We start from the raw sequence: 14,445 nt of genomic DNA, 5'->3' as shown, positions 1-14,445 counted from the left end.
GGTGACCCCGGAGGAGCGCCGCTGCCATAGACAACAATCCTTCCTGTGAGGTTTCCGGCGTGGCCCCCCGTCCCGTGGACCGCCTGTTAGTTCTGGCCGCGACGACCGTGTCGTTTCATTAATTTGCGCAGCAGAAGACAATGGCGCATACATGGGGGGATGTTTGCACCAGGGGCCGCCGCGGCCCCTCCGGAGGGGATCGTTTTCAGATCTCGTCCCCGGCTCAGTGTGAGGTGAAGCTGGCGGCACTTCTGAGGATCCGCACACAGACACTTGGCGCGATCTCAGGGCGTCCGAGGAGCAGCTTGGGCGGCCTCTTCCACTTTCCCAAAATGCAGCCCCCTCAGCCTAAGAGAGCGACTGCGCCGCCCCCCAGTATTAACCCTGTCATTGCCGCACATGCATGGCAGGTCACACGTGGGTTATGTCCCCCGCTGGCACCACAGCAGGCAGAGGTCACATGACAACTCGCCATTTGTCCCAGGGATATCGATTGCAGTATAATAAGAGGCTGGCAACATTTTCTGCTTGTCAGTGAATAGAAAGGACGAAAAGATACCATTACTAACGAAACCACCTTGCTTTACACTGCAGGACGCATTCACAAATGCAACATTGAAAAGAAAAAAAAAATACACAGTGACTGTCGCCCAAACTGCTGCTCATCTCCCTCTGTCGTCGTCCTCCTCTGCGGCGCCCTCTGTCGTCCTCCTCCTCCGCGGCGCCCTCTGTCGTCGTCCTCCTCCGCGGCGCCCTCTGTCGTCGTCCTCCTCCGCGGCGCCCTCTGTCGTCGTCCTCCTCCGCGGCGCCCTCTGTCGTCGTCCTCCTCCGCGGCGCCCTCTGTCGTCGTCCTCCTCCTCCGCGGCGCCCTCTGTCGTCGTCCTCCTCCTCCGCGGCGCCCTCTGTCGTCGTCGTCCTCCTCCGCGGCGCCCTCTGTCGTCGTCGTCCTCCTCCTCCGCGGCGCCCTCTGTCGTCGTCGTCCTCCTCCGCGGCGCCCTCTGTCGTCCTCCTCCTCCGCGGCGCCCTCTGTCGTCGTCCTCCTCCTCCGCGGCGCCCTCTGTCGTCGTCCTCCTCCTCCGCGGCGCCCTCTGTCGTCGTCCTCCTCCTCCGCGGCGCCCTCTGTCGTCGTCCTCCTCCTCCGCGGCGCCCTCTGTCGTCGTCCTCCTCCTCCGCGGCGCCCTCTGTCGTCGTCCTCCTCCGCGGCGCCCTCTGTCGTCGTTGTCCTCCTCCGCGGCGCCCTCTGTCGTCGTCCTCCGCGGCGCCCTCTGTCGTCGTCCTCCTCCTCTGCGGCGCCCTGTGTCGTCGTCCTTTTCCGCGGCGCCCTCTGTCGTCGTCCTCTTCCGCGGCGCCCTCTGTCGTCGTCGTCCTCCGGCGCCCTCTGTCGTCGTCCTCCTCCGCGGCGCCCTCTGTCGTCGTCCTCCTCCTCCGCGGCGCCCTCTGTCGTCGTCCTCCTCCTCCGCGGCGCCCTCTGTCGTCCTCCTCCTCCTCCGCGGCGCCCTCTGTCGTCCTCCTCCTCCTCTGCGGCGCCCTCTGTCGTCCTCCTCCGGCGCCCTCTGTCGTCCTCCTCCTCCTCCGCGGCGCCCTCTGTCGTCGTCGTCCTCCTCCTCCGCGGCGCCCTCTGTCGTCGTCCTCCTCCTCCGCGGCGCCCTCTGTCGTCGTCCTCCTCCGCGGCGCCCTCTGTCGTCGTCCTCCTCCTCCGCGGCGCCCACTGTCGTCGTCCTCCTCTTCCGCGGCGCCCTCTGTCGTCGTCCTCCTCCTCCGCGGCGCCCTCTGTCGTCGTCCTCCTCCGCTGCGCCCTCTGTCGTCGTCCTCCTCCTCCGCGGCGCCCTCTGTCGTCGTCCTCCTCTTCCGCGGCGCCCTCTGTCGTCGTCCTCCTCTTCCGCGGCGCCCTCTGTCGTCGTCCTCCTCTTCCGCGGCGCCCTCTGTCGTCGTCCTCTTCCGCGGCGCCCTCTGTCGTCCTCTTCCGCGGCGCCCTCTGTCGTCGTCCTCCTCCTCCGCGGCGCCCTCTGTGGTCGTCGTCCTCCGCGGCGCCCTCTGTCGTCGTCTTCCTCCGCGGCGCCCTCTTTCGTCGTCTTCCTCCGCGGCGCCCTCTGTCGTCGTCGTCCTCCGCGGCGCCCTCTGTCGTCGTCGTCTTCCGCGGCGCCCTCTGTCGTCGTCGTCTTCCGCGGCGCCCTCTGTTGTCCTCCGACGCCCTCTCATAGTCTGTGCAGGTCCTCACCGGGTGGGTGACGCTGGTCGCCATTAGATGGGGCTGACCGATCTGCCCTTATATACAAGTACAGTATACGGACCCCCAGGGAAGGATGTGCTATAACTGCTGCCACATCTCCCCCTTTCCAGACCCTCTTTCCCTGTCCGGACCCCCTTTCCCTGTCCGGACCCCCATGTTGATGGTTTATTTAGTTGATGTTTTACACCTGCAGATGAAAGCTCTGAAGACGCCGATAGCTACTGTCCGTAACATCACAAGCAGATGGTGGGACAGTAGTGGTGATGGGGGGCCGGCGAGGGATGCTGCACCTCCTGTCCGCCATCCTACTGAAGAACAATACAGTCGCCTCTCCCAGTAGTGGCTGATAACAGAGAGCACTTTAGATAGCTGAGAACTTAAGGATTGGGCATGTAGATATCCAGCTGCCCACTCCTTGATGTTGGGGGTCCCCGTAACCGTCAGTTCATACGTTAATGTGACGAGTGTGGACGGCTCTGATAACTATGTCCTGGCTCACAGACAGTTAATGCCCTGTGGCCCCCGATGACGAGCTCTATGGTTAGTGCCCCTCAGGGTGATCCGGGGCCCCGTACTCCGCATGTTCACACTCTGCTTTCAGTGATGGAGCCGTGTGGACACGGATCACGTGTACGATGGACGCAGCTCACACGGAGCCTCGTCTTGCGGCTTCCTTGGCTTTTATCTCTGTCCATGCCGCACAGTGGAGCCCCCCGGAGCGCTTTGTCTCCCCCCGTATCGCTGCTGCGGCTGCTTTCTGTCAGAGTTTCTAAATCCACCTTATCCGGCGCTGACAGCCTCTCTGCCAGCACTGAGACATGTCACCCGACAGCCGCCTGCACGCCCGTCTGTGAACGTGACCGCCAGATACGGCATCTGTGGAGCCGCCGCCATCGTGTACATCCCCCCCTCCATCGAGTACACCCCCTGCCATCTTGTACATTCCCCTGCCATCGAGTACACCCCCGCCATCGAGTACACCCCCGCCATCGAGTACACCCCCGCCATCGAGTACACCCCCGCCATCGAGTACACCCCCGCCATCGAGTACACCCCCGCCATCGAGTACACCCCCGCCATCGAGTACACCCCCGCCATCGAGTACACCCCCGCCATCGAGTACACCCCCGCCATCGAGTACACCCCCGCCATCGCGTACATCTCCCCTGTCCATCGCGTACATCTCCCCTGTCCATCGAGTACATCCCCCCCCCCCGCCATCGAGTACATGCCCCCCGCCATCGAGTACATGCCCCCCCCCCATCAAGTACATCCCCCCCCATCGAGTACACCCCCGCCATCGCGTACATCTCCCCTGTCCATCGCGTACATCTCCCCTGTCCATCGCGTACATCTCCCCTGTCCATCGTGCACATTCCCCTGTCCATCGAGTACATCCCCCCCCCCCATCGAGTACATCCCCCCCCGCCATCGAGTACATCCCCCCCGCCATCGAGTACATCCCCCCCCCATCGAGTACATCCCCCCCCGCCATCGAGTACATCCCCCCATCGTGTACATCTCCCCCGCCATCGTGTACATTCCCCTCGCCATCGTGTACATTCCCCCCGCCATCGAGTACACCCCCGCCATCGAGTACACCCCCCCGCCATCGAGTACATCCCCTGCCATAGAGTACATCCCCCCCCCTCTATCTAGTACATCCCCCCCTCTATCTAGTACATCCCCCCCCTCTATCGAGTACATTCCCCCCGCCATCGAGTACATTCCCCGCTATACACAGTAACGTTCTCCAACCTCATCACCGTTACATGGAAAGTTCTGCAAACTCTGCTGCTGTTTTTCAAGAGATCTGCTTGCTGTCAGAACATCAATGACTGCCGCTCGCTGATGTTCTGTTTCAGATGTTCCTCCTGTCCTGATGATTTGCTACAATGTGTCAGTGCTGGAAAAATTATATCTGTCCGGGCTCCACCTCCAGGGATGATTATAGGGGCGCCTTCAGTGTTTGTGTTTCTCTCCATCTTCGCCCTCTTCTTCCATACACCTCCTCCATCAGTCCGGGGATCGGTGGTGGGAGATCCGCCGGCCTGTAAGACTCCTCACCCTCCTCCTTTCCTTCTGTCCTAGATGATTCAGCCCCTCTTAGATCTCGACCAGAATCGCAGCAAACTCAAACTGTATATCGGGCATCTGACTGCTCTGTGCCAGGACAGAGACCCCCAGATCCTGCAAGCGCTTCGCCCGCCCGACTCCTACTACCTGGACGACAACCGGGCAGTTTGGGAGCAGAGGCTGCAGAAGATGACGACCGAAGAGGTGAGAGGATGGAGGCAGTAATGCGACCACTAATCAATCAAAAATGGATCTACGATCAGTGTAATCTCTGTATACAGGGCGCTCCCCCTAGTGGTGGCTGCAGACAGGATCTTATCATGTATCTCTGTACACAGGGAGCTCCCCCTAGTGGTGGCTGCAGACAGGATCTTATCATGTATCTCTGTATACAGGGAGCTCCCCCTAGTGGTGGCTGCAGACAGGATCTTATCATGTATCTCTGTATACAGGGAGCTCCCCCTAGTGGTGACTGCAGACAGGATCTTATCATGTATCTCTGTACACAGGGAGCTCCCCCTAGTGGTGGCTTCAGACAGGATCTTATCATGTATCTCTGTATACAGGGAGCTCCCCCTAGTGGTGGCTGCAGACAGGATCTTATCATGTATCTCTGTATACAGGGAGCTCCCCCTAGTGGTGACTGCAGACAGGATCTTATCATGTATCTGTATACAGGGAGCTCCCCCTAGTGGTGGCTGCAAACAGGATCTTATCATGTATCTCTGTATACAGGGAGCTCCCCCTAGTGGTGGCTGCAGACAGGATCTTATCATGTATCTCTGTATACAGGGAGCTCCCCCTAGTGGTGGCTGCAGACAGGATCTTATCATGTATCTCTGTATACAGGGAGCTCCCCCTAGTGGTGGCTGCAGACAGGATCTTATCATGTATCTCTGTATACAGGGAGCTCCCCCTAGTGGTGGCTTCAGACAGGATCTTATCATGTATCTCTGTATACAGGGAGCTCCCCCTAGTGGTGGCTGCAGACAGGATCTTATCATGTATCTCTGTATACAGGGAGCTCCCCCTAGTGGTGGCTGCAAACAGGATCTTATCATGTATCTCTGTATACAGGGAGCTCCCCCTAGTGGTGGCTGCAGACAGGATCTTATCATGTATCTCTGTATACAGGGAGCTCCCCCTAGTGGTGACTGCAGACAGGATCTTATCATGTATCTCTGTATACAGGGAGCTCCCCCTAGTGGTGGCTGCAGACAGGATCTTATCATATATCTCTGTATACAGGGAGCTCCCCCTAGTGGTGGCTGCAGACAGGATCTTATCATGTATCTCTGTATACAGGGAGCTCCCCCTAGTGGTGGCTGCAGGCAGGATCTTATCATGTATCTCTGTATACAGGGAGCTCCCCCTAGTGGTGGCTGCAGACAGGATCTTATCATGTATCTCTGTATATAGGGAGCTCCCCCTAGTGGTGGCTGCAGACAGGATCTTATGTATCTCTGTATATAGGGAGCTCCCCCTAGTGGTGGCTGCAGACAGGATCTTATGTATCTCTGTATACAGGGAACTCCCCCTAGTGGTGGCTGCAGACAGGATCTTATCACGTATCTCTGTATACAGGGAGCTCCCCCTAGTGGTGACTGCAGACAGGATCTTATCATGTATCTCTGTATACAGGGAGCTCCCCCTAGTGGTGACTGCAGACAGGATCTTATCATGTATCTCTGTATATAGGGAGCTCCCCCTAGTGGTGGCTGCAGACAGGATCTTATCACGTATCTCTGTATACAGGGAGCTCCCCCTAGTGTTGCTTATGCCGGTGATTGGCGATAGTTATAAGAAGATGCTTTTCTCATACTTTTCCCATTTCTTTCAGTTGAGCGAAGAGCTGGAGAGATGTGAGCACGAGAGCGCAGACTTGCAGGAATTCGCTAACACCATCCTCCAGCAGATTGCAGATCACTGCCCTGATATCTTGGAACAAGTTGTCAATGCCTTGGAAGAGTCGTCCTGACACTACAGCGATGAAGGTCGCCACCTGCGGACACCAGTGTTAGTCGATGACTTTTCGTTGTCCCCTCCGCCCGCCGGCTCTGGCCTGGGGTAGAGACCGCACATCCAGCCTTGCACTGCCCGTCATACACTGCACTGTGCGCACCGTTACTCCGGGGGCTTCTTGTGGTTTCTGGGGTTGTAGTAAGACTCCTACCACTAGGACCAAAAAGACCCCGATCTCCTTGTTCCTCCCCGCGGTCATCCGTCACCGGACATTCACTACAGCAATGCAATAAGAGTCTGCCCGGACCGTGTGGCAGTGATGGCGGGGGGGGGGGGTGAACTGGTAAAGCCCATGGAGACTTCTGTCCAAGGTCAAATGTCAAACTACAGACATCGGGATTCCAGGATGACTGAAGGCTCGAGAACTACAGCGCCCATCCTCCACAGCTTGTCTATGATTGTGCACACATTTATTTCTCTTCCTGGGAAGGTTCTTGTGCGCCAGCATCAAACCCACCAGCCAGCGCTTCTACCATCCCCGGCGTCTTCACCAGGGGACGCCAGCTCCTGTTACTACCACCCCCAGTGTCATCACCAGGGGACGCCAACTCCTGTTACTACCACCCCCGGCTTCTTCACCAGGAGACGCCACATCCTGTTACTACCACCTCCGGCTTCTTCACCAGGAGACGCCACATCCTGTTACTACCACCCCCGGCGTCATCACCAGGGGCCACCACATCCTGTTACTACCACCCCCGGCGTCATCACCAGGGGCCACCACATCCTGTTACTACCACCCCCGGCGTCATCACCAGGGGCCACCACATCCTGTTACTACCACCCCCAGTGTCATCACCAGGAGACGCCACATCCTGTTACTACCACCCCCGGCGTCATCACCAGGGGCCACCACATCCTGTTACTACTACCCCCAGTGTCATCACCAGGGGCCACCCTGATACTACCACTCCCAATATCATCACCAGGGGCCACCACCTCCTGTTACTACCACCCCCAGTGTCATCACCAGGGGCCGCCAGCTCCTGTTACTACCACCCAAGGCATTTTCACCAGAAGGCGCCACATCCAGTTACTACCACCCCCCGGCTTCACCAGGAGACGCCACATCCTATTACTACCACCCCCGGCTTCTTCACCAGGAGACGCCAGCTCCCGTCACTACCACCCCCAGTGTCATCACCAGGGGACGCCAACTCCTGTTACTACCACCCCCGGCGTATTCACCAGGAGACGCCACATCCTGTTACTACCACCCCCAGTGTCATCACCCGGGGCTGCCACATCCTGTTACTACCACCCCCGGCGTCATCACCAGGGGCCACCACATCCTGTTACTACCACCCCCAGTGTCATCACCAGGGGCCACCACATCCTGTTACTACCACCCCCAGTGTCATCACCAGGGACCACCCTGATACTACCACTCCCAATATCATCACCAGGGGCCACCACCTCCTGTTACTACCACCCCCAGTGTCATCACCAGGGGACGCCAGCTCCTGTTACTACCACCCAAGGCATCTTCACCAGGAGACGCCACATCCTATTACTACCACCCCCGGCTTCTTCACCAGGAGACGCCAGCTCCCGTCACTACCACCCCCAAGATCATCACCAGGGGACGCCAGCTCCTGTTACTACCACCCAAGGCATCTTCACCAGGAGACGCCACATCCTATTACTACCACCCCCGGCTTCTTCACCAGGAGACGCCAGCTCCCGTCACTACCACCCCCAAGATCATCACCAGGGGCCGCCACATCCTGTTACTACCACCCCCGGCGTCATCACCAGGGGCCACCACATCCTGTTACTACCACCCCCAGTGTCATCACCAGGGGCCACCACATCCTGTTACTACCACCCCCAGTGTCATCACCAGGGGCCACCACATCCTGTTACTACCACCCCCAGTGTCATCACCAGGGGCCACCCTGATACTACCACTCCCAATATCATCACCAGGGGCCACCACCTCCTGTTACTACCACCCCCAGTGTCATCACCAGGGGCCACCACATCCTGTTACTACCACCCCCAGTGTCATCACCAGGGGCCACCCTGATACTACCACTCCCAATATCATCACCAGGGGCCACCACCTCCTGTTACTACCACCCCCAGTGTCATCACCAGGGGACGCCAGCTCCTGTTACTACCACCCAAGGCATCTTCACCAGGAGACGCCACATCCAGCTACTACCACCCCCCGGCTTCTTCACCAGGAGACGCCACATCCTATTACTACCACCCCCGGCTTCTTCACCAGGAGACGCCAGCTCCCGTCACTACCACCCCCAAGATCATCACCAGGGGACGCCAGCTCCTGTTACTACCACCCCCGGCGTATTCACCAGGGGATGCCACATTTTGTTACTACCACCCCCGGTGTCTTCACCAGGGGACACCCTATCCTGTTATTAGCACCCCCAGCGTCATCACCACGAGGGCCAGCTTCTGTTTCTACCATCCACGCTATCCTCACAAGGGGACACCACATCCTGTTTCTACCACCCACGGTGTCCTCACCAGGGGCCACCCCATGCTGATACTACCACCCCCAATATCATCACCAGTAGCATTACTACCACCCACGGTAACCTCACCAGGGGCCACCACCTCCTGTTACTACCACCCCCAGTATCCTCACCAGGGGCCGCCAGCTCTATACATTTTCATCCCTAAAAGGTCCTCTGTGCCCTTTCTAGCTATACTCTGGTGGCTGTTGGGGCAGGATCTCCCCCGTCACCAGGCCGGACCCTCCGTGCTGACAGTCGTGTATCGGTGGGCGATCCTCTTGACTGTTACGTTGGTGCCGTCAGCATCGTGACAAATCCCGACATCCCGTGGTGCTGGAGGAGACGCTGTGCCCAGTTACGGCTGCAGAGATCGGCGCCCTGTGGACCTCCGCGGACCATGGCACAGTCATGCGGCTCCCGGCCCGGAGCGTCGTCTGCCGTTCTCACCCCCCAAAACCTCTGATTACCTCAGGAATTCAATGTATCATTCAGAATCCACACAATCCCGATATAACAAGAGGTGTAAGGGGGTGCGGGCGAGACGCATGGACGTCGCCGCGATGGCTGAGGATAAACCTGATACAGCAGGAGCCGCTGCCTGAGAAAATCCTAAAAGGCAATTGGGAGGAGGCACCGAGGGGCTTCAATCACAAATCATAGAAAATCTGCCGATCCACAGGAACGAAAACACCTCTGTGCTTACATCTGATACTCTAGGCACAGCCAGAGCTGCAAACAAGTCCACGTCTCACCGCGGCCTTCACTATACATTATGGGAGTGAGAGAAGCCTTAAAGGGTCTTCACTGGACAGTAGATAAATGCTAGCGCTGGGGGGATCCGACCTGTAACGGGAGACCTTGGCTTTGATTGGAGCTGCACTATGTGTTAGACCACCGTGTATCACATAGACGGGCCGGGTCTTCTGGTGGTCCCAGCAATCTGACCCCAAGATAGGCGATAAATGCTTCATAGACAACCGCTAAACTCAAGTCCAACGCTCTAGAGATCTATTTTACTTTCCATTTTCCTTATACAGAGCTCCACATCCCCTGTAGTGATCAAGAGATACGTGACAACATTGTTCCTGCATGTAGCCACCACTAGGGGGAGCTCGCTACATAGATTTATACAGCCACCACTAGGGGGAGCTCGCTACATAGATTTATACAGCCACCACTAGAGGGAGCTCGCTACATAGATTTATACAGCCACCACTAGAGGGAGCTCGCTACATAGATTTATACAGCCACCACTAGAGGGAGCTCGCTACATAGATTTATACAGCCACCACTAGGGGGAGCTCGCTACATAGATTTATACAGCCACCACTAGAGGGAGCTCGCTACATAGATTTATACAGTCACCACTGGGGGGGCTCACTACATAGATTTATACAGCCACCACTAGAAGGAGTTCACTATATATAGATTGATACAGTCACCACTAGAGGGGGGCTCGCTACATAGATTTATACAGCCACCACTAGGGGGGCTCGCTACAAAGATTTATACAGCCACCACTAGAGGGAGCTCCACATCTGTATGTAGAGAGCTCCCTCTAGTGGCAGCTGTATAAATCTGTATGTAGTGAGCTCCCCCTAGTGGCGGCTGTATAAATCTGTACGTAGTGAGCTCCCTCTATTGGCGGCTGTGTAAATCTGCAGGTAGTGTGCTCCTTCTAGTGGCGGCTGTATAAATCTGTATGTAGTGAGTTCCCTCTAGTGGCGGCTGTATAAATCTGTATGTAGTGAGTTCTCTCTAGAGGTGGCTGTATAAATCTGTATGTAGTGAGCTCTGCCTAGTGGTGGTTGTATAAATCTGTATGTAGTGAGTTTCCTCTAGTGGTGGCTGTATAAATCTGTATGTAGTGAGCTCTGCCTAGTGGTGACTGTATAAATCTGCAGGGAGAGAGCTCCCTCTGGTGGTGGCTTGCAAGAAACTGATTTTCTGAATTTGATCAATGTCCGTGCAGAGGATTTGGCGCTGTGTGTTCGTAAAGTTGCGCCCAGACTCTGGTTAGGGTTTAGGAATGTATGTAGTTTTGAATGCAGCTCTGGATGTGACTGGAGCATTAGACCGCCAGTCTTGGGCTGATCAGGTGCGAGGGGATCACCTCGCCAAGAACGTCGCATTATCTAATCATAGGGCAAGAGGCGAAACGCACCAGATCCCATCGATCACCTTATACACAAGCTGCAAAAACGGGGGAAAAAGAAGCTTTTCTTGTGTGACGCCGTCGTCTGATGTTCTCCGACTGAGAAATGGTGAAAACTTCTTACACTACAGACAAATCTTACTGAGCAAAATGGCTGCCGCTGCTACACGTTATGTGGGGGAAGAGAAGGGGCGTTTTGGGGATTTTTTTTCCTTTGGAGGGTGGGGGGGAATTTTTGTGTCAAAGGGGGGAAACCAATGAGGCCGTCGTCCCCTCCGTTCTGCCGTGGACTGGTGGAATACCCTGGATCCTTCAGGCTTTTCTACTTTTTGTGTTTCTTTTTTTTTTTTGTTTGCCTGCGGCCGCTGGACCCTCGCCGTCCCCCTGACCCCTGTGTACATGTCTGATAATGTCCGTTACTGACAGAACGACCCCCCCGGCCATTTCGTGACCCTCCAGGTGCATAAGACCACGCAGAAGTGTGCAAAATATACGACCGTGCGGTTTTGGTCACTATATTGGATTTTTTTGGTTCAATGCTTGGAGGGGGTCTGATGGCGTCCGCCGCAGAGCGGGAGACCTGAGCTACGTGGGGGTGGGCTTCAGCCGGCGACCTCCATTACGAGGACTGAGCGTGCCCGGCATCTGCGGACGGTGGTCCGTATCCCGTTATTAGTGCCTTCATGGAAGCGATGCGGGATGGAAACGTATTAAAGGGACGGCGTCCAGCGTTCTGTCAATGGATTGCATTTGTTTTATGCGTAATAATGGCACAAAGAAAGGGAAAGTGACAATGTATGCGATCCAGACCCCCTCTGTGAGCGGCACAACCCACAATCCAGACCGATGCATTGTAACGAACCATCAGATTTGTGGTTTCTCTTCCAGGCCGGATGCAAATGTAACAAACCTCCAGCGGCGAGAAGCGGCTGATTGTTTCCATTCTGATGAAACGTTTCACCTGCTGGTTCTGGAATCATTTCTATAATTCTGGATCTCCATTTAATTCACGGGGCTCTTAAAGGCATCTTCACCTCGTTATTTTCACGTGTTGCCATGGAATCGCTTCTAGACCGGAGCAGTGACGCCGATGTGCATCCGCTGGTTTCTAGTGGTCGGTCAGCTGGTAGAGAATCCCTTTAAATTTAAAGGAGTCGATCCGTTGGGTTTTCATGCTGCGGTTTTCTCGGGGCTTGTGCCATCGCTGCTCCCGGAGACTTAGCGGAGCAAATACGGTGGCCAAATCGTGCGGGAAGCCGCCATATTGCTACATATCTATGGTGCTAGGCAGACGGGAACGCACGGGGGGTCCGCAACAGCCGGCTAAGCATGCTGGGAAGTGGACGGTCGGACTCTGCAAACCCGGATCAGCTGCTTTAACCCTTTGTGGGCGATGAGGGCTAATGAATGTATAATGCGGGCTCGTTATTGGGGGGGAGGGGGTGTATGGAATAGGAAGGGAGACCCCCGATGCCGGGGCGACTTCTGTGTTTGCTGCTGGCCGACTCACTACCATTGTCGTCTGATGTGTTTATATATAAATAAATGTTAAATATATAGACCCCCTAACTGTGGAGGGTCCGGCCTCGCAGCCTCCTTGTTGCCGCCACACAGGGCAGAAGCCCACCCTCCGCCTGGATTTTATTGGGCTGTTTTTGTGCCTTTTTTTAAAATCTTGTAAAAATGATTTTTTTTTTTTTTTATTCTAAAGGAAAAATAAAATCTCTGTCCCACCATCTCCCCCCGTCGATCTTCAGGGGGCGCCGCCTGTATGACACAGAGGTATCCCTGGAAGATGAGGCCGGGGGGAGCCCAGACCCCGGGAGTGAGGAGGCCGACGTTGCCCCCCGCTCACTTCTTTATGTAACTAAAGTTTTTAATTTTTATTAATTTGTTGGTTTTGTTTTTTTTCCCTGACACAGGATGCCAAAAATATTAAAAGAAAATAATTAAAAACAAGTTACCAAGTGTGCGAGTCTTATTACAGTCCCCCGGAACGGCTGCGGCATCTGTATTATGGCCCACCGGAGCTGATGGTACGGCCGGTCCCCCTCAAGTCACACCACGTCCTTGTTTCGGCCCCGAAGTGACGCTGTGGCCCCAGACTGGGGTGCTATGAACGTCATTCTGGCATTTCCAGCATTGGCACCAGGACCCCTAAGAGCCACCAAGTGCCCCCAGACCCCTATATTGTCGTAATGTCCCCCAGTGCACCCTGATGGCACATCCTCGCCCCCAGGTGCAGCTCCTGGTCCCGCTGTGGTTCCCGGACTCTGAGGGGCTCGGTCTTGGTTGAGTCCCAGGAGAGTTCCTGGGTGATCCGCTCTTATCAAAGGCTCAGGTCAAGTAAGACCAGGACATAACAATGCCGTCCTGTCCCAACGATGTGACGGTCGATGACTAATTTGGTGCCGCGGTCTCGTTTCAGTGAGTCTGGCAAGAAGCTTCGGGGTCTCCACCAGAAAACAAGGCTGAAGTGGTCGCACAAGCTGCAGAGTGACGGGCGAGAGACAGGCGGGTGATCGGTCGGGGGTACTCGGGGTCAACAACGAGTCTAATGAGATGAGGAGAGATCCATCGCGGAAGACCGTGAAAGGGCAAGAGGACAATCTCCAGGCACTGATATCCTCTTCGCACTCGCCCTCCAATCATAGGTGGTAGACCGGGAACACCCCACAAGACCTGCCGCATACCGGGAACACCCCACAAGACCCACCATATACCGGGAACACCCCACAAGACCCACCATATATCGGGAACACCCCACAAGACCTGCCGTATACCAGGAACACACCACAAGACCTGCCGTATACCGGGAACACCCCACAAGACCCACCATATACCGGGAACACCCCACAAGACCCACCATATATCGGGAACACCCCACAAGACCTGCCGTATACCAGGAACACACCACAAGACCTGCCGTATACCGGGAACACCCCACAAGACCCACCATATACCGGGAACACCCCACAAGACCCACCATATATCGGGAACACCCCACAAGACCTGCCGTATACCAGGAACACCCCACAAGACCCACCATATACCGGGAACACCCCACAAGACCCACCATATACCGGGAACACCCCACAAGACCCACCATATATCGGGAACACCCCACAAGACCTGCCGTATACCAGGAACACACCACAAGACCCGCCATATACTGGGAACACACCACAAGAACCACCGTATACCGGGAGCACCCCACAAGACCCGCCGTATATCGGGAACACCCCACAAGACCCGCCGTATACCGGGAACACCCTACTAGATCCGCCGTATGCCGGGGACACCCCACAAGACCCGCCGTATACCGGGCACACCCCACAAGACCCGCCGTATACCGGGGACACCCCACAAGACCCGCCGTACACCGGGGACACCCCACAAGACCTGCCGTACACCCAGAACACACCACAAGACCCGCCGTATACCGGTAACACCCTACTAGACCTGCCGTATACCGGGGA

The 14,445-nt window shown here is 56.4% G+C and overlaps 2 protein-coding genes across 14 annotated transcripts in view; both read left to right on the top strand.

The window, feature by feature from the left end:
- ERC1 (ELKS/RAB6-interacting/CAST family member 1) overlaps nucleotides 1–6,762 on the top strand; it is a 66,727-nt gene extending 59,965 nt beyond the window's left edge. For 7 of the 13 annotated variants that reach the window (XM_077267042.1, XM_077267041.1, XM_077267040.1 and 4 more), the window contains 2 exons: nucleotides 4,322–4,510; nucleotides 6,147–6,288. In XM_077267042.1, coding sequence (XP_077123157.1) covers nucleotides 4,322–4,510; nucleotides 6,147–6,284 — 327 coding nt within the window. In that variant the 3' untranslated portion in view covers nucleotides 6,285–6,288. Of the gene's footprint in view, nucleotides 1–4,321; nucleotides 4,511–6,146 lie in introns of those variants that run through there. The other 6 variants (XM_077267050.1, XM_077267049.1, XM_077267047.1 and 3 more) reach the window with 2 other exon arrangements.
- LOC143777077 (uncharacterized) lies at nucleotides 6,588–12,919 on the top strand. Its single transcript, XM_077267051.1, has 2 exons — nucleotides 6,588–8,311; nucleotides 8,395–12,919. The coding sequence occupies exons 1-2, from the start codon at nucleotides 6,588–6,590 to the stop codon at nucleotides 8,714–8,716; spliced, it is 2,046 nt and encodes a 681-aa protein (XP_077123166.1). The 3' UTR covers nucleotides 8,717–12,919.
- The last annotated feature ends 1,526 nt before the right edge of the window (nucleotides 12,920–14,445 follow it).

This window comes from Ranitomeya variabilis, chromosome 5 (genome assembly GCF_051348905.1).
Source record: "Ranitomeya variabilis isolate aRanVar5 chromosome 5, aRanVar5.hap1, whole genome shotgun sequence".
Taxonomy (NCBI): Eukaryota; Metazoa; Chordata; class Amphibia; order Anura; family Dendrobatidae; genus Ranitomeya; species Ranitomeya variabilis.
Note: the sequence above shows the minus strand (reverse complement) of the source record. Positions and strands in the feature narration are given on the sequence as shown.

Bases quoted from the DNA above. Each gene is read 5' to 3' on its own strand.
- LOC143777077 (XM_077267051.1), top strand. From the start codon at position 6,588: ATGGCGGGGGGGGGGGGTGAACTGGTAAAGCCCATGGAGACTTCTGTC. The intron at 8,312-8,394 runs ATCCTGTTACTA...AGGGGCCACCAC, and splicing joins TCATCACCAGGGGCCACCAC to CTCCTGTTACTACCACCCCC.